Source organism: Epinephelus lanceolatus, chromosome 18 (assembly GCF_041903045.1).
Source record: "Epinephelus lanceolatus isolate andai-2023 chromosome 18, ASM4190304v1, whole genome shotgun sequence".
NCBI classification, from domain to species: Eukaryota; Metazoa; Chordata; class Actinopteri; order Perciformes; family Serranidae; genus Epinephelus; species Epinephelus lanceolatus.
Window position 1 is genome coordinate 15,825,067 of NC_135751.1, and position 15,935 is coordinate 15,841,001.

The window sequence follows — 15,935 nt, forward strand, 5'->3', positions numbered from 1 at the left end:
CTTTAGGTGAAGGCTGGGAGGTAGATGGACTAGTAAATCAAAAGCATTGCCTTCCAGCTCTGCTTTGATCAATTTCCAATGTGACTTTCAAAGAGTGTTAAGATTAAATTACCCCATGTCAATTTTTTGTTATTTATCCTGTACTATAAGGTGTAACAAATATTAGGCAACAAAACCCAATAATACTTGTTATATAATATTAGTGAAAGTGTTTGTCATCTTAGCTGTAATATTAGAAATAAAAGCAATAGTAGCCTAAAAGGTTACAACTGAGGCAGCCCTTTAACTCACACGCTTTTATTTTGAAGGCAGACTCCTCTCACTACCGGTGTGTTTCTGTCTTCCTCTGTCTGCCTTGACGTCGTTTTGTGTCTCCTGTGTGCGCTCGACAGACTCCAGCTGGGAGCCGAGGTCCACGCCCCGCTGAACAGACCCCACCTTCACTTATCGATTGATGGGAGAACAACAGAGCAGCCGCGGTGATGGAGGCCGCGAGTGTGGACAGATAGAGCGGGGAGGTTAGGCATCTAAAGGCTCATGCTGATGTAGTTAAGAGCAAAAACACGGAAACTCCAGGGACTATATTCTATAACTGATATGATGTTGACCCAGGGGTGGCTGGAGGAGGCTTTTCTGGGGTCCTGAAACATGCCAGGAATGGTTGATATTTAAAGTTTGAGGCCCCTGGGTGAGTCGTTAGGGGGCCCGGATTTTCTAACAATGCACTGGTGGATCAACACAGTAAAAAGAAATGTTGCCCACTGGGATTATGCTGATACAATAACATTTAAAGTTAAATATGGAAAGCAAGTATGGCTCTGTGATCCCTGTGCAGCAGATTAAAAACAAAATATGTTAAACATTTGTCTCTGGGTCAAAACAGATGTGACAGTGGTTTGTGACAGTGCCCAGAAAGTTAGTGGTTAATGACACAAAATGACTGGACAAGAATAAACAAAATAAATTAAAATTTCATCCTACTATCACCCTCAAATTTGTTGACAGGTGTTTCATGTGGCCTATTTGAATACAACTGGAACCATATTTCTGGCTGCCTGATGATTGCATGCTATGTCAAATATTTACTCACCTGTTACTGGCTGCTGTTCTGCTCTCTCAACGCATTCTCACTTCGACCTTGTCACATATTGACTTTTGTTTCCACGGCCACAAACGATGTGCAAGGTACCCTGGGTGTGTTGGTCAGTGATGTTCTGGGACACAGTGTCAAGTTCTGCCTGTTACAAGTCTTCTTTCAAAATACATTTCCGTTCGACTTTCTCTTGGGTGAAAGTCATGGTTAGTTGGACCCATCCACTACCCCTCCCACCCACCCCACTCAGACCTTAACATTTGTCCGTGCCCCGCTGCGGTTCCCGGGCCCCGACGCGGCGCAGTAAAATTATAACAGCAACCGGCCATGTATCACGCTGATGTTAAAGGATGCCTTTTTTCGTTGGTTGCTGACGCGCAAGTCACTGCCCAAGTTTCCTCAAATTTGGCACAAATGTCCCCTTGGACTCAAGAATAAACTGATTAGAATTTGGTGGTTGAAGGTCAAAGGTCAAGGTCAGCGTGTGCTCACAAAACATGATTTTGGTCTCAAGAATTCATGTGTAATTACAACAAAACTTCACACAAATGTCTTATAGGTTACAATGATAAAGTGATGACATTCAAAAGGTCAAAGGTCAGCTTCACTGTGACATCATATTGTTCTGCAAACACACTTTTCTGGCCATTACTCAATGCTATAACTCAGGGAGACATTTGGTCAGATACTGAATTGGTGACACCAATCTCAGGTGCCTAGCTCAAAACTGTGCTGATTGGGATGAGACTTTGGAGGGAGATTGGGCTCTTGAGTCCAAGGGGACATTTTTGCCAAATTTGACGAAATTCCCTCTAGGTGCTCTTGAGATATCATGTTCACGAGAATGCGGCGGATGCAAGGTCACAATGACCTTGTCCTTTGACTGATGACCTCCAAAACTGAATCAGTTCAATGTGAGTCCAAATGAATGTTTGTGCCAAATTTGAAGAAATTCCCTCAAGGCGCTCTTAAGGTACCGCATTCCCAAGAATGAGACAAACAAGGGCACAGTGTCCTTGACCTTTGACCTAAGAAAAACAAAATCTAATCAGTTCATCGCCGATTCTGAGGGGATGTTTGTGCCAAATTTGAAGAAAATCCCTTGAGGCGTTCACAAGAATGGAATGGATGAGCAGACATATGTACAGACAACCTGAAAACATAATGCCTCCAGTGCTATCACTGTTGTAGAGGCATTAAAAGGCATGTCACATACTTTTGGTAGTTTAATTCATAACAATGGATTATATTTTATAAACGGATTATGTATTTTGTATGTAAAATCTTAATTTGAGAAGTGACTGTGGCTCTAAAATAAATAAATAAAAGTAAAATAGTACAATAAAAAGTGCAATATCCTAAAATATCCTAAAATATTTATTAGTGCTGCTTTGAGTTTTCAGGTACTTTATGACTTTTGTAATGTTAATTTAAAGTATATCGTTATCAGTCATGATCAGTTGAGAGACACAAAAACTGAAACTCTTAAATTGTGAATTTAAATTTAATCATATGATAACACAAATTAAGAAAAACAGATAATGCCTTTAAATTGTTATTAAACATTAACAGTAATGACTATTCATATCTCTCATTGTGCACCCACACTGGTTTCACTGGTGATGAAGACAACTATTGACAAGATAAATACAGAGGTCACACAGATGAAGTAAACCTGAACAAACAAGGGGAAGACTCATCCAGCCCAACCAGCACAATACCATACACGTTACAGTCCCTGGTGAACCCCTTCTATGACGCAGTGATCAGCGCTGATGTCACTGGATTCAACACCCACAAGTTCATCCTCTGTGGCTGCAGCTCATACTTCCGGTGAGGTGGTTACCTCAGTAGGAGGAAGCCTTCATGGCCGTCCTCTTCAAAAAGAAAAAAAAAACAGAAACAGAAACATGATGTACTTTCAAAAATGATGATAGTTGGAGTCACTGTGACTCTGCTGCAGCAGCTGGTCCATGTCCTCCTCCAAGAAAAAAAACATAATGTGCAGCATGAGGACACCGAGTTTCAGGTTGTCCTCAGCTGCTCACTTCCATCGTCTGTGCTGTTGCTAAAGGTAACCCAGTGCATGGACAGTCATCTCAGGCAACAACTCACAGTGATGGCAAGTATAGAATAAAGTCTTGGACTGTGAATATGAGCAAGAAATTCAAACGTCAAATGACCTGTATATTTCGGTTGCTTGGTTTGTAAGTGCTGTTTTTGGGTTGTCATCTTAGTGAGCAGAATAACACTTTGGTAAAGGACAGCAGCACAAGTACACCTGCATTAAAGGACCCCGCAAATGTGGTTCCACAATGTGGCGTCCCTCTGACCCCACTCATATGTCCTCCTGCTACTCAGGGCTGTCGGTTTTGTGTCCATAGTGGGTGAGACACATGATTTGGGGGGGTTGGGAGTTCCTCCATCACAATTTTTTAAGAGTCAGACACTTTCTGGTGAATTTTCATGCACCAATTTGTGCCTTTTCTGCGTCATTTCATGGTGGGAATGTTTTTAATTTCATCAAAATAAGAGTCCTCTGTTTAACTTTAATGTTTTTATTTGGGGAGCACAAATTTACATGTTCCAAATACTAAGGGGATGTGCTCCCTGTGTCCCCCCAAAAACTATGGCTACACTTCTACTTATCGGAGAGGCTTTACTGCTGACAAATAAGTAAACCGTTCTTATACTAAACAATCTGTAAAAATAAAATATGTGACATTTTTGATGTAAGCTGCGTTAAGATGAAAGCGTATCACGGTGAAGTCCTGTTAAATTATTAACCTATGCAACAGATTCAGCCGTAATTAGAGAAAACCTTTGAAGATGTTGGACTCTACGTGCGCAGCTTGCACAACACACCTCTGTACATTCATTCACTAATCAATTTTAAGATTCATTCCAAATTAAAATAAGTGGTTTTGGGCACTATACCCGGACAGTGCTAATTAGCTGTTGCATTGCAAATAAGCAACAAAAATAAACCTGTTTTTTTTCTGGCTGCACAGCAAAGACTGTGATGCTGCTTGTACCTGAGGTGACTCTACACATTTTCCATCATATTGTTTCTATGTGTGTTCGTGTTATGTGTTGCTCACGTAAAACATATTCTGGTTTTAAGAAACCTGCCAGCTGGGGTGCTCTGAGAGATATTTTAACATTTAAACACCTCATTAAGGTTTCTGATCAGTCTAGAAATGAGTGAGTAAGATGTCAATAATATCTAAAAACAACATAAGCCTAAAAAACACGATACGTATCTGCAGAGGTGTGAAATTTGATGACCATGGACTTGACTTGACCAAATGAAAAAAGACTTTCAACTTGACTTGGACTTTAACATCAATGACTTGTGACTTCACTTGGATTTGAGCCTTTTCACTTGAAAATACTTGATACCTTTCTCCACAGCCCAAAGATCAACGAGTATGTTATTTAAAAAGTGTACCATGAGTCATTACATTTCAGCTAATGTTAACATCATTCCTTCCCAGCAAGTCGACACTTAATTCTGACAGCATCCAATCAAGTTGCAGGAGAGAACCATGATGACCTAACGCTAAATTGAAAAAACGATTCCAAAGATACTTTTGTGGTGGTCAACAAAAAACAAGTTGCAGTATGCAAAACATGGGAGTCAAAAAAAACTGTTGTAACAAATAAACAGTTTTTTAAAGCATTCATGCTTTCCATAACTTTGATATATTATAACTCTGTTGTTAAAATGACATTACATTTGATGAAGAGCGCTTTATGACTTGTTTAGGACTCAAAATTCAAAGTTTAGGACTTGGGACTTGAGTGTGAAGACTTGCGACTTCCTTGTTACTTGAAAAACAATGACTTAGTCCCACCTCTGCTAATGTGTGTACAAACAAAGTCAACTTTAAGAAGTTTTATTGGTTTGTAATGGAGTATTTGATTGTTATAAAGTGTTAATAAAAAAATAGTTAATATTTAGAATAGTACATTAACCATCCTCTGCTTAAGAAAAATGTAGCCCATCTTCTTTCACATTTTTTATGCCTCCACGCTGGAGATAGTAGTGGCCAGAGGCATTATGTTTTCGGGTCGTCCGTCCATCTGTCTGTCTATCTGCCTGTCCCTCCATTCTTCCGTTCTTCCATTCGTCATAGTCTCTTGAACGATATATCTTGCAAAAACCTTGTGGGAATTACTTCAAATTTGGCACAAACATTCACTTGGACTCAACAATGAATAGAGTAGTGACCTTAGTGCTCAACGGTCAAAGGTCACTGTGACCTTGCATCTGTCTCAGTCTCGTGTATGCAGTCTCTCAAGAAGGCCTTGAGGGAGTTTCCTCAAATTTGGCACAAATGTCCATTTGGACTCAAGAATAAACTGACTAACTTCACACAAATGTCTAATAGGATACAATGATAAAGTGATGTCATATCATATATTCAAAATATCAAATGTCGACTTCACTATGACATCATAATATTTGGCAAATGCACTTTTCTGACCATAAATCAACGTTATATCTCAGGAACAGAGGGGGAGACATTTGGTCAGATACTGAAATGGTGACACCAATCCTAGGTGCCCACCTTGAAACTATGTTGATCATATAGATCTTCTGTGCCGCTGTGAGGAAGATGTGTGTGAAGCATCCATGTTATAACTGACATGGATGTAAACTGTAAACAGAACTTGACTGATGGGTGGAGACATACAATGGTGAAGTGGTAATTCTAGTTTTTACTTACTGGAAGGAGCATTCTTGTGCAGAGAACAGAGCAGTATCTGTCGAAACCATGGTGGGAGGTGATATCTGGTACTTTGGATCATACTTTTTCCAGAGCTGATGATTTCAGTTATTTCTGGGTTACCTGAGGTGAAGAAGTCACACAAGTGCTCCTCATGCACCCACACAGTGAGCGTGCAGCGTTGCCATGGTGACGGTCTGCTGCTGGAGAGCCAATGATACAACAGTGGCAACCCTAATAAGTAGCCATGTCAGATGGTAATGTGCCAGTTGGCTATTTTTAACAAGGAGCCACTCACTAAACCACCTCCACCAACCTTTTTGTTTTTAATAGAAGCCACTTGAAAGCTTAAAAATACTTATTTTTCCAGTCTCTTAAAATGCTCTCAGCATTAAGGAGAAAAAAAAGTTTATTTTTATTTTTTTGACTTTCCTGACGCTGCATATTTTAGATATCAACTTGTCTCCAAACCTGTTCCTGTTAATTTCGTACTGTTCATTATTTATTGTGGGTGTCTTTCACACCCTTGATAGGCTGAATTTCACAGCGCATCACTTACGGTTTAGGTTGTATGAAGATACTTTGGTTTTGTACGATATTTCAGGAACTCAAAATGTTCTTTCTTGCCTCTCTTTCTTGTTCCTGAATTTTATGATAGAGGTACCCTGTGTCACGACTTGACTTCAGAATAGATAAAAACATACATACAGAAATTAAATGACAAACAGCCAGGAGACAAACCACAAATATATTTGGCATTACATGAGATACAGTGAGGTAATTTTTTGTCAGTCTTGAAGGCATTTCACACTCATTAGTTTGGTGTAATGCAGAATGTGGTTCCCACAATCATTTTCGAGAATAATAGAGAAACAGCAGCTAAATTCAACCATGATTTAAGAAAGCAAACACACATAAACTACACTATAATAGTTAACTGTTATTATTTGGTGGGTATTATAATATTGAATATAGTGTTATTGCATTTTTTATTTTTATTTTTGAAGGATGACACACAAAAAACTGGTCAAATTAAACCTTTAAGAATATACTTTGAATTTCAGGTCAACAGTGCACAAATGTAAGATATTAAGATGTTATTAGCATATATATTACACAGTGGGCTAATCATCATTGCATATTTTAAAAAAATTACATTAAAAGAAGGAAATATTCATTTAATTGAATAGAATTTAAACAGTTTATTTATAGTTTTTTTTAGTTAATGTAATTTTGTTATAGATTGACTGTTTAAAAAAAAAAAAGAAAACCATGATGGATAGTTGCCTTTCTAGAGCAGTAATAGCAAAAAGCACTATTTATAATTTTCCGTGAGTGCTTTTAATGCAGGCGTATATCTGCGGTGGTAAAATATATGTATTTAATTTCTCAATCACTTGTAAGGGCCTGTTCTCCGCCCTCTCTGTTGTCGGAGGGCCCCCCACCCTAAGGGCCCCCAGTGCAACCCCACTGCCCGCATTGTCTTTATTCACGTCCGAGGTGTTAAACATAATATTAATATTGCTAAAAACATCACAATCTAGTTTGGTTTTTGAGTGGAGTCTGACATCAGTGGCGTTTCTGCTCTCAACACCGCCCTCATGTGTTCAAACAGCAGAATGCACTCACTGCACCCACAATGCATTGCAAAAACCACTGGACAGTACCAAGTGTTTCACGATGGGGGTGCAGCGATTTAAACTTTTAAAATATACTTAGGGTTGCCTATATATGTATCAATTTATATCTTTGTATACGCGTAAATATCGCTGAAGAGAAATGTCCACGCTATTAATAATGTCCGTTTTGGTCTAGGCTTACACCGAGGTGTTTCGTGGTCAGAGATGGACTCTCCTCTATAATGGTAGTTTCCAGTCCGTCTCTCGAGCCTTCCTTTTCCAATTGAAGTAGCAGCCATGAGGTAGGACCATCGCGGATGGCACATTAAAAGTCATCATTTTACTGTTTAAATGCACACTTCTTGAACCCATGTCTTGTCAGTAAGACACATGAGTGTCTACTCTACCGTTACACAAAGATTAAATCTAATTCCCAAATCAGAAACATATTTTTACGTGGCTTTGTGTAACACGATGTAGCCCACGGAGAAGCCATGTTGTCAACCCGGCTGGCTGTATAGCTAATGTTAGCTGTGCGGCTAACGGCCACTTAGCCACTGAGGCATTGTTACAACACTATGAAACGTGTCAGCAATGTGGCACTATGTTTGATACACCATTATAAGTTGTTACTTTAATTGTAAGGTGTTTAATCTGGGTTGTGTGTGTCCTGCAGCATGCTCAGGCTCCAGAAGAGGCTGGCCTCCAGCGTCCTGCGCTGCGGCAAGAAGAAGGTCTGGTTGGACCCTAACGAGACCAACGAGATCGCCAACGCCAACTCCCGTGAGTAGTGCAACAAGTGTAGCAGTCGGCATTATATCTTAACCATTTACTGAGATAATGATGTGGCAGCTCTGAGTAGATGTGTATCTAAATCTCTGGCATACGTGCATCAGCGTGTCAGTGATGCTGAGAAACACACTGACTTTTGAGTTTACATACAAGCTCATTCAATTAGGAGATGTCAAGGTAGAAACTTGATAATGGCTATTTGTTCAAGCTCAATCTTGGGGTCCTCTGAGAGAGGGTTTAAAAATTACTGTTGCGAATTGAAGCAGCAGAGTCAAGATCATATACCCTGATAATGGTGAATTTGCTGGAGTTTAAAATTTCTACATTGTAAGCAAATGCTCATGCCTATTAAAGTCCACATTCCCAGTTTGTAGCGCAGGGTTTCTGTTAGGGATGCATCAATTTTGGAAATTCTGGACTGATACTGCTATTCAAAATACCAGTTTGGCTGATAGCCAATATCAGTAGTGATGTTTTTATATTCTTGCAAAATATCTATAAATAAATACAGATAAAACACCAAAAAGAATAAAATAAAAGCAATAAAACAAGGACAAAAATGAAATAAAACTAACTGAAAAAAATAAAATAAAAAGATACCACATAAGAGCAATTACTCCAGGTTGAAAAAAATAGAGATAAAGCCAAACCACAAAAGACAAAACAAAGAGCAGGGCAACAAATAAACATAATATTTTCTTTGCAGTATTGAATTAGATGCATGGAATTAGTCATTTCTCAATGTTATTAGGTCGTAAAAGCTGCTTCCACATTGCTGATGATAATTTCTTTGTCGGTTTATGGGTGCCTATCTTTTGTAGTCTGATGAATCTGTTGCATCCCTGTAGCTTACTTTCTTTCTTCTGTCATCAGGCCAGCAGATCCGTAAACTTGTGAAGGATGGTCTTATCATTCGCAAACCCGTTACGGTCCACTCCCGGGCCCGTTGCCGCAAGAACACGCTGGCACGTCGCAAGGGAAGACACATGGGAGTCGGTAAGTTCAAACCAACAAGTTTGCCGTCCTAGAGGAAAGTTGTTGTGTAATGATGGCTACATTACAGCGCAGACAACATTTATGAATGAGTAAACTTATGACAGATTTTAAATTGATCCAGTTCACTATTGAAATGTAAAAACAGGATAAACAGTGCAGTGTTTTCAAATATTGAGTAACCAGTCTTGTGTAGTGATTGAATTGTGCACATTATCTCACAGTCTGGATGAAGAAGTAAAGTTGACATGCCTTATTAATCTGTTTTCCAGGCAAGAGAAAGGGTACAGCCAACGCCCGTATGCCAGAGAAGTTGTCCTGGATGCGCCGCATGAGGATTCTGCGTCGTCTGCTGCGTCGCTACAGGGAGGCCAAGAAGATTGATAGGCACATGTAGGTTCAGGATATCTTCACTAGTTGTTTGCGCTTTTGTCGATGTGCTATACCCATATTTTAATAAAAAAAAAAAGAAATTAATTGTTTTATATACTTAAAGGTGCAGTGTATAAGATTTAGTGTAGTTTAATGGCATCTAGCAGTGAGGATTGCAGATTGCAACCTGCTGAAACTTCTCCCACTTTGTTCAGGGGGTTTTAGTGGGAGTGAAATTCCCAGAGGCCTCCTCCTCCTCTTCTTCTAAGAAAAGAACCAGGTGACGTAAACGAGTGCAAACACTCAGTAAAGCAGTTTCAGGGGCTGCTAATTATGGTGACCAATGCAAAAACGTGAATGGCCCTATCTAGAGTCAGTGTTTGATTTGTCCATTCTGGGCTACTGTAGCAACATGTTGACTGCAACATGGCCGTTTCCATAGATGAGGACCTGCTCCCTATGTAGACATAAAGGGCTCATTCTAATGTATCGAAAACACAAAGATTGTTTTCCTCCAGTGGTTAGACACTAAGGAAACATAATGATCATATTCTATTTCTGCTAATATATCCCCCTAAATCTTACACACTTTTTCTGACATTTGGCAGACCCACATTGTGAAAGGTGTACTGTTTTTAATACTGGTTTATTTCAAGTTGTGATACATGGCTTATTATACAGTGACCAGATCTCTGAAGATATGTGTCGTCATAAATTGAACTCAGTCAAGCTTGTTGACAACGCTGGTATTACACACATGTATGCTTCAAAGATGTGGCACCTCTGAATCTCTGAATTGAAAGCACTTAATGTATTCTGGTAATGATTTGTCCCCCCCCCCTTTCTGTCCCTTAGGTACCACAGCCTCTACCTGAGGGCCAAGGGTAATGTGTTTAAGAATAAGCGCATTCTTATGGAACACATTCACAAACTGAAGGCAGACAAGGCTCGCAAGAAGCTCCTGGCGTAAGTCACAAACCTCACTTCAGTTCTGTTTTGTTCAGCTTTACATTAAGGCTGTTTGAGCTGCATTTATCCTGAGAAGGTGTTGGAATTAGACGCCTTTCTTTGAGGCAAATAGGGCCATAAAGGCTCAGACACACTAAACCAACGCTGGAGCACTAGTGGTGACGAGAATCCACTGCTTTGTCGCCCCAAGTTGCGTGTCTCGGCCAAAAAGTTGCTCATGAACACACCAAACACATGGCCAACAAGCGCGTGTTCTGTGCATGCTTGAGGACATACCCCTTCATACCAGCAGATGTCATACGTCTGTAAAAGTCAAGGAAAAGGAAGGAAGACCATCTTGATGCTAGTTAGCACATTAACACAATCCAACGTTGAAAAAACGGAGCATATTTACTCTGTGCCAGTGAACAGGAACACAAATCCTAGCAAAATGTTTTTGCTTGAGCTCAGTGGCTAAAGAAAAACAATCTTGCCTGATTTAACAAATTTGTTTCGAGCTCACTCTCTTGACTTAAGCTATTTGTTTACATTTCTCACCTCCATTTCTCTTCTCGTGTGCTGCGCTGATCTGCCAGTCAGAGTGATTTCATTCACCGATGGGCTCTGCTGTGCCGGTGCCGATTTTACATGCTGAATCTGTGTAAAAAGGGTCCTTGAAGGTGGCAGACACTCACCAACGGCCTAACTCTGACCAACGGCCAACTGTTGGCTTGGTGTGTCAGGGCCTTAACATGAAGGCACACTTTAGAAGTATATATATATCCAGTAATCACAATACTTGAATAGTCATCCCTCTTACTCTGTACTGAGTTTTGTCTTAGTGAACTGAAGCATTTTGGGGATGCACACTATAAAAACCTTTAAACAGTGATAAATAGAAGAATTAATATTTAAAGTTTAGCATTTCCCTGGTTCACTAAAACCAAAGCTAACCGAACAATCATTACCACATAAATTAAAACCAATTCACAAGTATTGAATTTACTTTTTAAGACGTTGTAATCAGGTGATGTTTAAGAATATATTAAAAGACACTTGTTATATCGCTCTGCCTGCCCCACAGTGATCAGGCCGAGGCTCGTCGCTCCAAGACAAAGGAGGCCCGCAAGCGCAGAGAGGAGCGTCTCCAGGCCAAGAAGGAGGAGATCATCAAGACCTTGTCCAAGGAGGAGGAGACCAAGAAGTAATCCAGCTCTGTCAATCCTGCCTGACATTACAACCTGTCACATGCCGACAATAAAAGTGTACATAAAGACACTGATGATCTCCTGTACTTTTTTCCTCATGAAGTAAATATCTGATCAGCAGGAATAAAATCAATAGGGCTAACACCTGTGGTGATCACAAGACAACTAAAAGCCAAATATGAATGAATTTCAGACTAACCTCTCTAAGCCTGATGAATTTTTCGTTTGTCTCCAGTTGGCTCTACAGCAGGGTTCAAATGTGCATTATTGTTTCCATTATTCTTCTAATGAACTCAAGTTTTTCCCCTTTTTAAGATAATTTAATTTAGTGGTAGTTGATTTATAGCTGATAAAGATGAGAAAAAGCATAAGCATTCATTTCACCTGTTGAATGCAAGTCCAATATTCACCCTCTGTTTGCTCTCTACAGACTCCTGAGGGAACTATCAGGCTCTTAAGCTGCTAAATGCTCCACTATGTTCACCAGCTAGTTACTGATAGAGCAGATAGTGTACAGCTGGCTTTCAGAGTTTTTTGCTGATAACGGTCATCTACAGTGGCTGAAAATGAAACATTTATGGGCTAGGCAGCTAAACAGTGAGCTGCAACTCAATACAAAGCTCTTTTAAGCCGAGGGGAACTGCAGATTCAGGTGATAATTCTCTAAATTAATCACTATGACCGATTTCACATTGTGATTTGATACATTCTTAGTGTAAAATAACAGTTGGAGCCCTGTTAGTGACCAAATTATCCACAGACCATTGTTCATTTTGTATCCATTAAGCAATATCAAAGCTTTACTGATTAAATTGAAGCTTACAGCTAAGATTTAGTCATCATCAAATCTTAAGTCTAACGTGGTGCAGCTCTAAGGCTATTTTCTCACTCAGTTTTGTATCTTGTTCAGAAATAAACACACGCAGGCCAAAAACAACTGCTTTGTGACGGTGCTGTTACAGTGAGGCTGCCAGGTTGTGACAATTCAAAGGGTCAGCCAGTGGAAAAAGACATATAGTAAATTTTTAAAAAAGCAGCTCAGGAACGTGTTTTCTGGAATTCCCAACTGCACGTGTACTCTTCCTGCCGTCCCCTCTGGCTGCAAAGTTATGTGAAAGAATGTGTTTCTTGCAGAGGGAGCTCAGCCAAGTGCACACGGAGTCCAAAGAAAAGCAGGTTGTTTTTGCACGTTAAACTTCGACCACTCTGAACATTTTTGGTAACTTTGTCGAAAACAACACAAAGTCTGCTTTTATTTTCTTGTATCTGCGGCTGGTGACTGAAAACTCAAGCTCTGATTTTTGTGTCAGACTACTATTCCCAGAGTCTAGAATTAAGTTTTATATTTATCTTTTAAGTCAACATGGACGAGAAGTCTGAAAAGTGCTCTGCATCTGTGATGGAAACTAACTAAGGAGGCTACTTTTACTCAAGTACTCTAATGATGTACTTCACTACATCTCAGAGGGACATACTGTACTTTTTACTCTTTTTTACATTTATTCAACACCTATAGTCACTTATTACTTTTGAGATTCAGATAATAAACAACATATAAATTAGGATGCGTTATTATGGATAAAGGTAAGTCTATTGATACTAAGGAAGAAAATAGCTACCCCGCAGTATATAATGTAATTTCATCTAAATAAAATGTTGACTGCAGGACTTTTACTTGTAACAAAGTATTTTACACTGTAGTATTTCTACTTGTTCTGAAATAATGACTTCCACCACTGCTCTGCATGAACTCTCAACAGCCACTCAAGTCACTGGTTCCCACCCTGGGGGTCCTGACCCCAACTAGGGGTCTCCAAAGCTTCATGGGGAGGTTGCAAGGCCTTTTTGATTTTAAGGGGTATAAGAAAACATTTAAAAATATACTGTATATACATATACAGTAGGCCCGTATCTCTAGATATCTATAGCTCAGCATTTCATTCATTTCTGTGAAAAAAATAAATAAAGTTTAGATCATTTTTCAAGATGTAAACTTAAAAAAACATCTCAACTCACAAAATGAGGGAATGGTAAAGACCTGAACATGAGCTATATTGACAGAGCCCTCACTGTCTGATAAACAGCCTCATCCTGCATCAGGAAAGTAGGCATGTTGAAACAGCCAAAGAGCTGATAGAACAATGGCCAAGCGTCAGGGAAAAGAAAACCTGAATTTGTAAAAACAAAAACAAAGGCAGGTATTTTAGAATAAGCATATGTTAATGTTAAAAATTTAAAAAACATCAGGAAAACTCATCTCTGGTGCAAAATTCACAGGAAATAATCTGCTTAAAATTCATCCAAATCACTAGTTTTACACAACTTGCGTTCACTATTTGGGTAATAATACAGTTTAGTTATTCTGTACTTATATTGTTATGCATTGAATATGGTGTAAAATATCCATAAAATATGTAACTTAGCCAGTGGTCATCAGTTTACTCTGATAAAAAAGGTTGGGAGCCACTGAGTTAGCTGATGTCTCATGGGTGACAGGAAAAAGTATAGTACAAGGACCCTGAGTTGGAACTGCAGACAACCATTTTCAAAATGGTCATGCTTAATCTCTGGTAACATTTAAAAGTGAGGACTGTCATCAAACTAAAAGCATAAAAATTGCATTTGCAATTTCAAACTAAAAGAACAAAAATTATGCCTTGTTTAAAAGTTTGGACTCTACTGTGGCACTTTGTTTAAAACAGAGGATTGAAATGTAATACAATACAATATACAAATACCTTGGTGCACACTTGTTTGAGAAATGTTTTTTAAATATTCACAAGTGAAAAAATGAATTTCATTCAGTGACAAAAAACACAGTTGCTGGTAGTTAATCTGTGGCCTTATAAGGAGATCAAACAAAAGCTGCACAAATTGAATTTAGTACATACTGTCTTTCATTTGCGATATTAAATTTAGTTTAAATGCTGCTCGTCACATGTTTGAGCTTGTTTGAGCCCTCTGATTTCAAGCCAGTTATGATTCATTTTATTTCCTGCTCTCTGAGGTGCGGAAGCCCTTCTGTTTGATAATGTCCTGTGTGGACACAGTGATGACCTGCAGTGACTCATGTCTCCAAGCCCAGAGGTTTTAACTATGAAACAAATCCCCTGAAATCTTTAAATTATCTTGAGATATACAAAACACACAGTGTAAATTAAATGTGTAATTTTAAAGGTTTGTTGCCATCTAGTGGTTACAGCTGATATGAGAAATCCAAAGGTTAAAGGAATACTTCACCTTCAAAATGACCATTTGTAGCATATATCAGGTAGTTATGTTGTGTTACTTTAAATTCACAAGGAACACTTGTGTGTTTCTCTCATGCCTCCACTGACAACAGCTAACATATTGACTTACTGATTGATTGTGGGGTACATTTAACAGCAGAAACAATATCAAAACATCTCTTTACAAACTCCCACAACACTTGTGCCAGTCTCATTTATTCAGCCATGTGCTCAGTACTTCCCAAACACATGCATTTCACTAATAACCTTAGCATTGGAGCCGCACCATAACACAAACATGTGAGTCCCCACCCCCACAGCTAACCATGAGTGGACCCACATCCTGCAGCACAGAGCAGGTGAATTTCAGCATCTCTCATAGTGAGGACACTTAGCATTTGAAACACACAACAAAACTGATGCTGAACAAAGATTATTGAGTAACTGAGGTTTTTAATTATAAAGTGTCAGGGTTGCTGGTTTTAACCCTGGATGGAGGGTTTCAAACCCTGAGGTGGGGAAGGTACTGTAGCTTCCTCCAACACTCCAAAAGTGTCCAAAGATATGCAGGTTAGGTTAACTGCTGACTCTAAATTGGCCGTAGGTGTGAATGCTTCTCACCCAGTGCCAGCTGGGATAGGCTCCAGTCGACCTCCTAACAGGATAAGCGGTTATGGAAAATGAATAAATGAAAGTGTGACTACAGCTGTCAGTGCTAGAGGCACACTGGGCTCCCCCTCACCTGACGCTGAAGCATCAGGGCACACCTTGGTCTCTATCTGATACTAACACTACCGGGGTGTCTGCCTGTTTGTAATGTACTCTTCCTGGTGGTCATTGTCTTTACTGTGGACCTTACATGGAGGCTGTGGTGGTATGTTTTATCAGCCAGTGTTGGAGTCTGACTTAAGTTTCAGCAAAAATACACATGTTTGGGAAGTACTGAA

At 39.4% G+C, this 15,935-nt stretch overlaps 1 protein-coding gene across 1 annotated transcript; it reads left to right on the forward strand.

The window, feature by feature from the left end:
• Positions 1-7,665: 7,665 nt before the first annotated feature.
• On the forward strand, positions 7,666-11,828 carry rpl19 (ribosomal protein L19). The gene is made up of 6 exons (XM_033643830.2): positions 7,666-7,747; positions 8,122-8,228; positions 9,111-9,233; positions 9,503-9,623; positions 10,458-10,568; positions 11,635-11,828. The coding sequence occupies exons 1-6, from the start codon at positions 7,743-7,745 to the stop codon at positions 11,756-11,758; spliced, it is 591 nt and encodes a 196-aa protein (XP_033499721.1). The 5' UTR covers positions 7,666-7,742; the 3' UTR covers positions 11,759-11,828.
• The last annotated feature ends 4,107 nt before the right edge of the window (positions 11,829-15,935 follow it).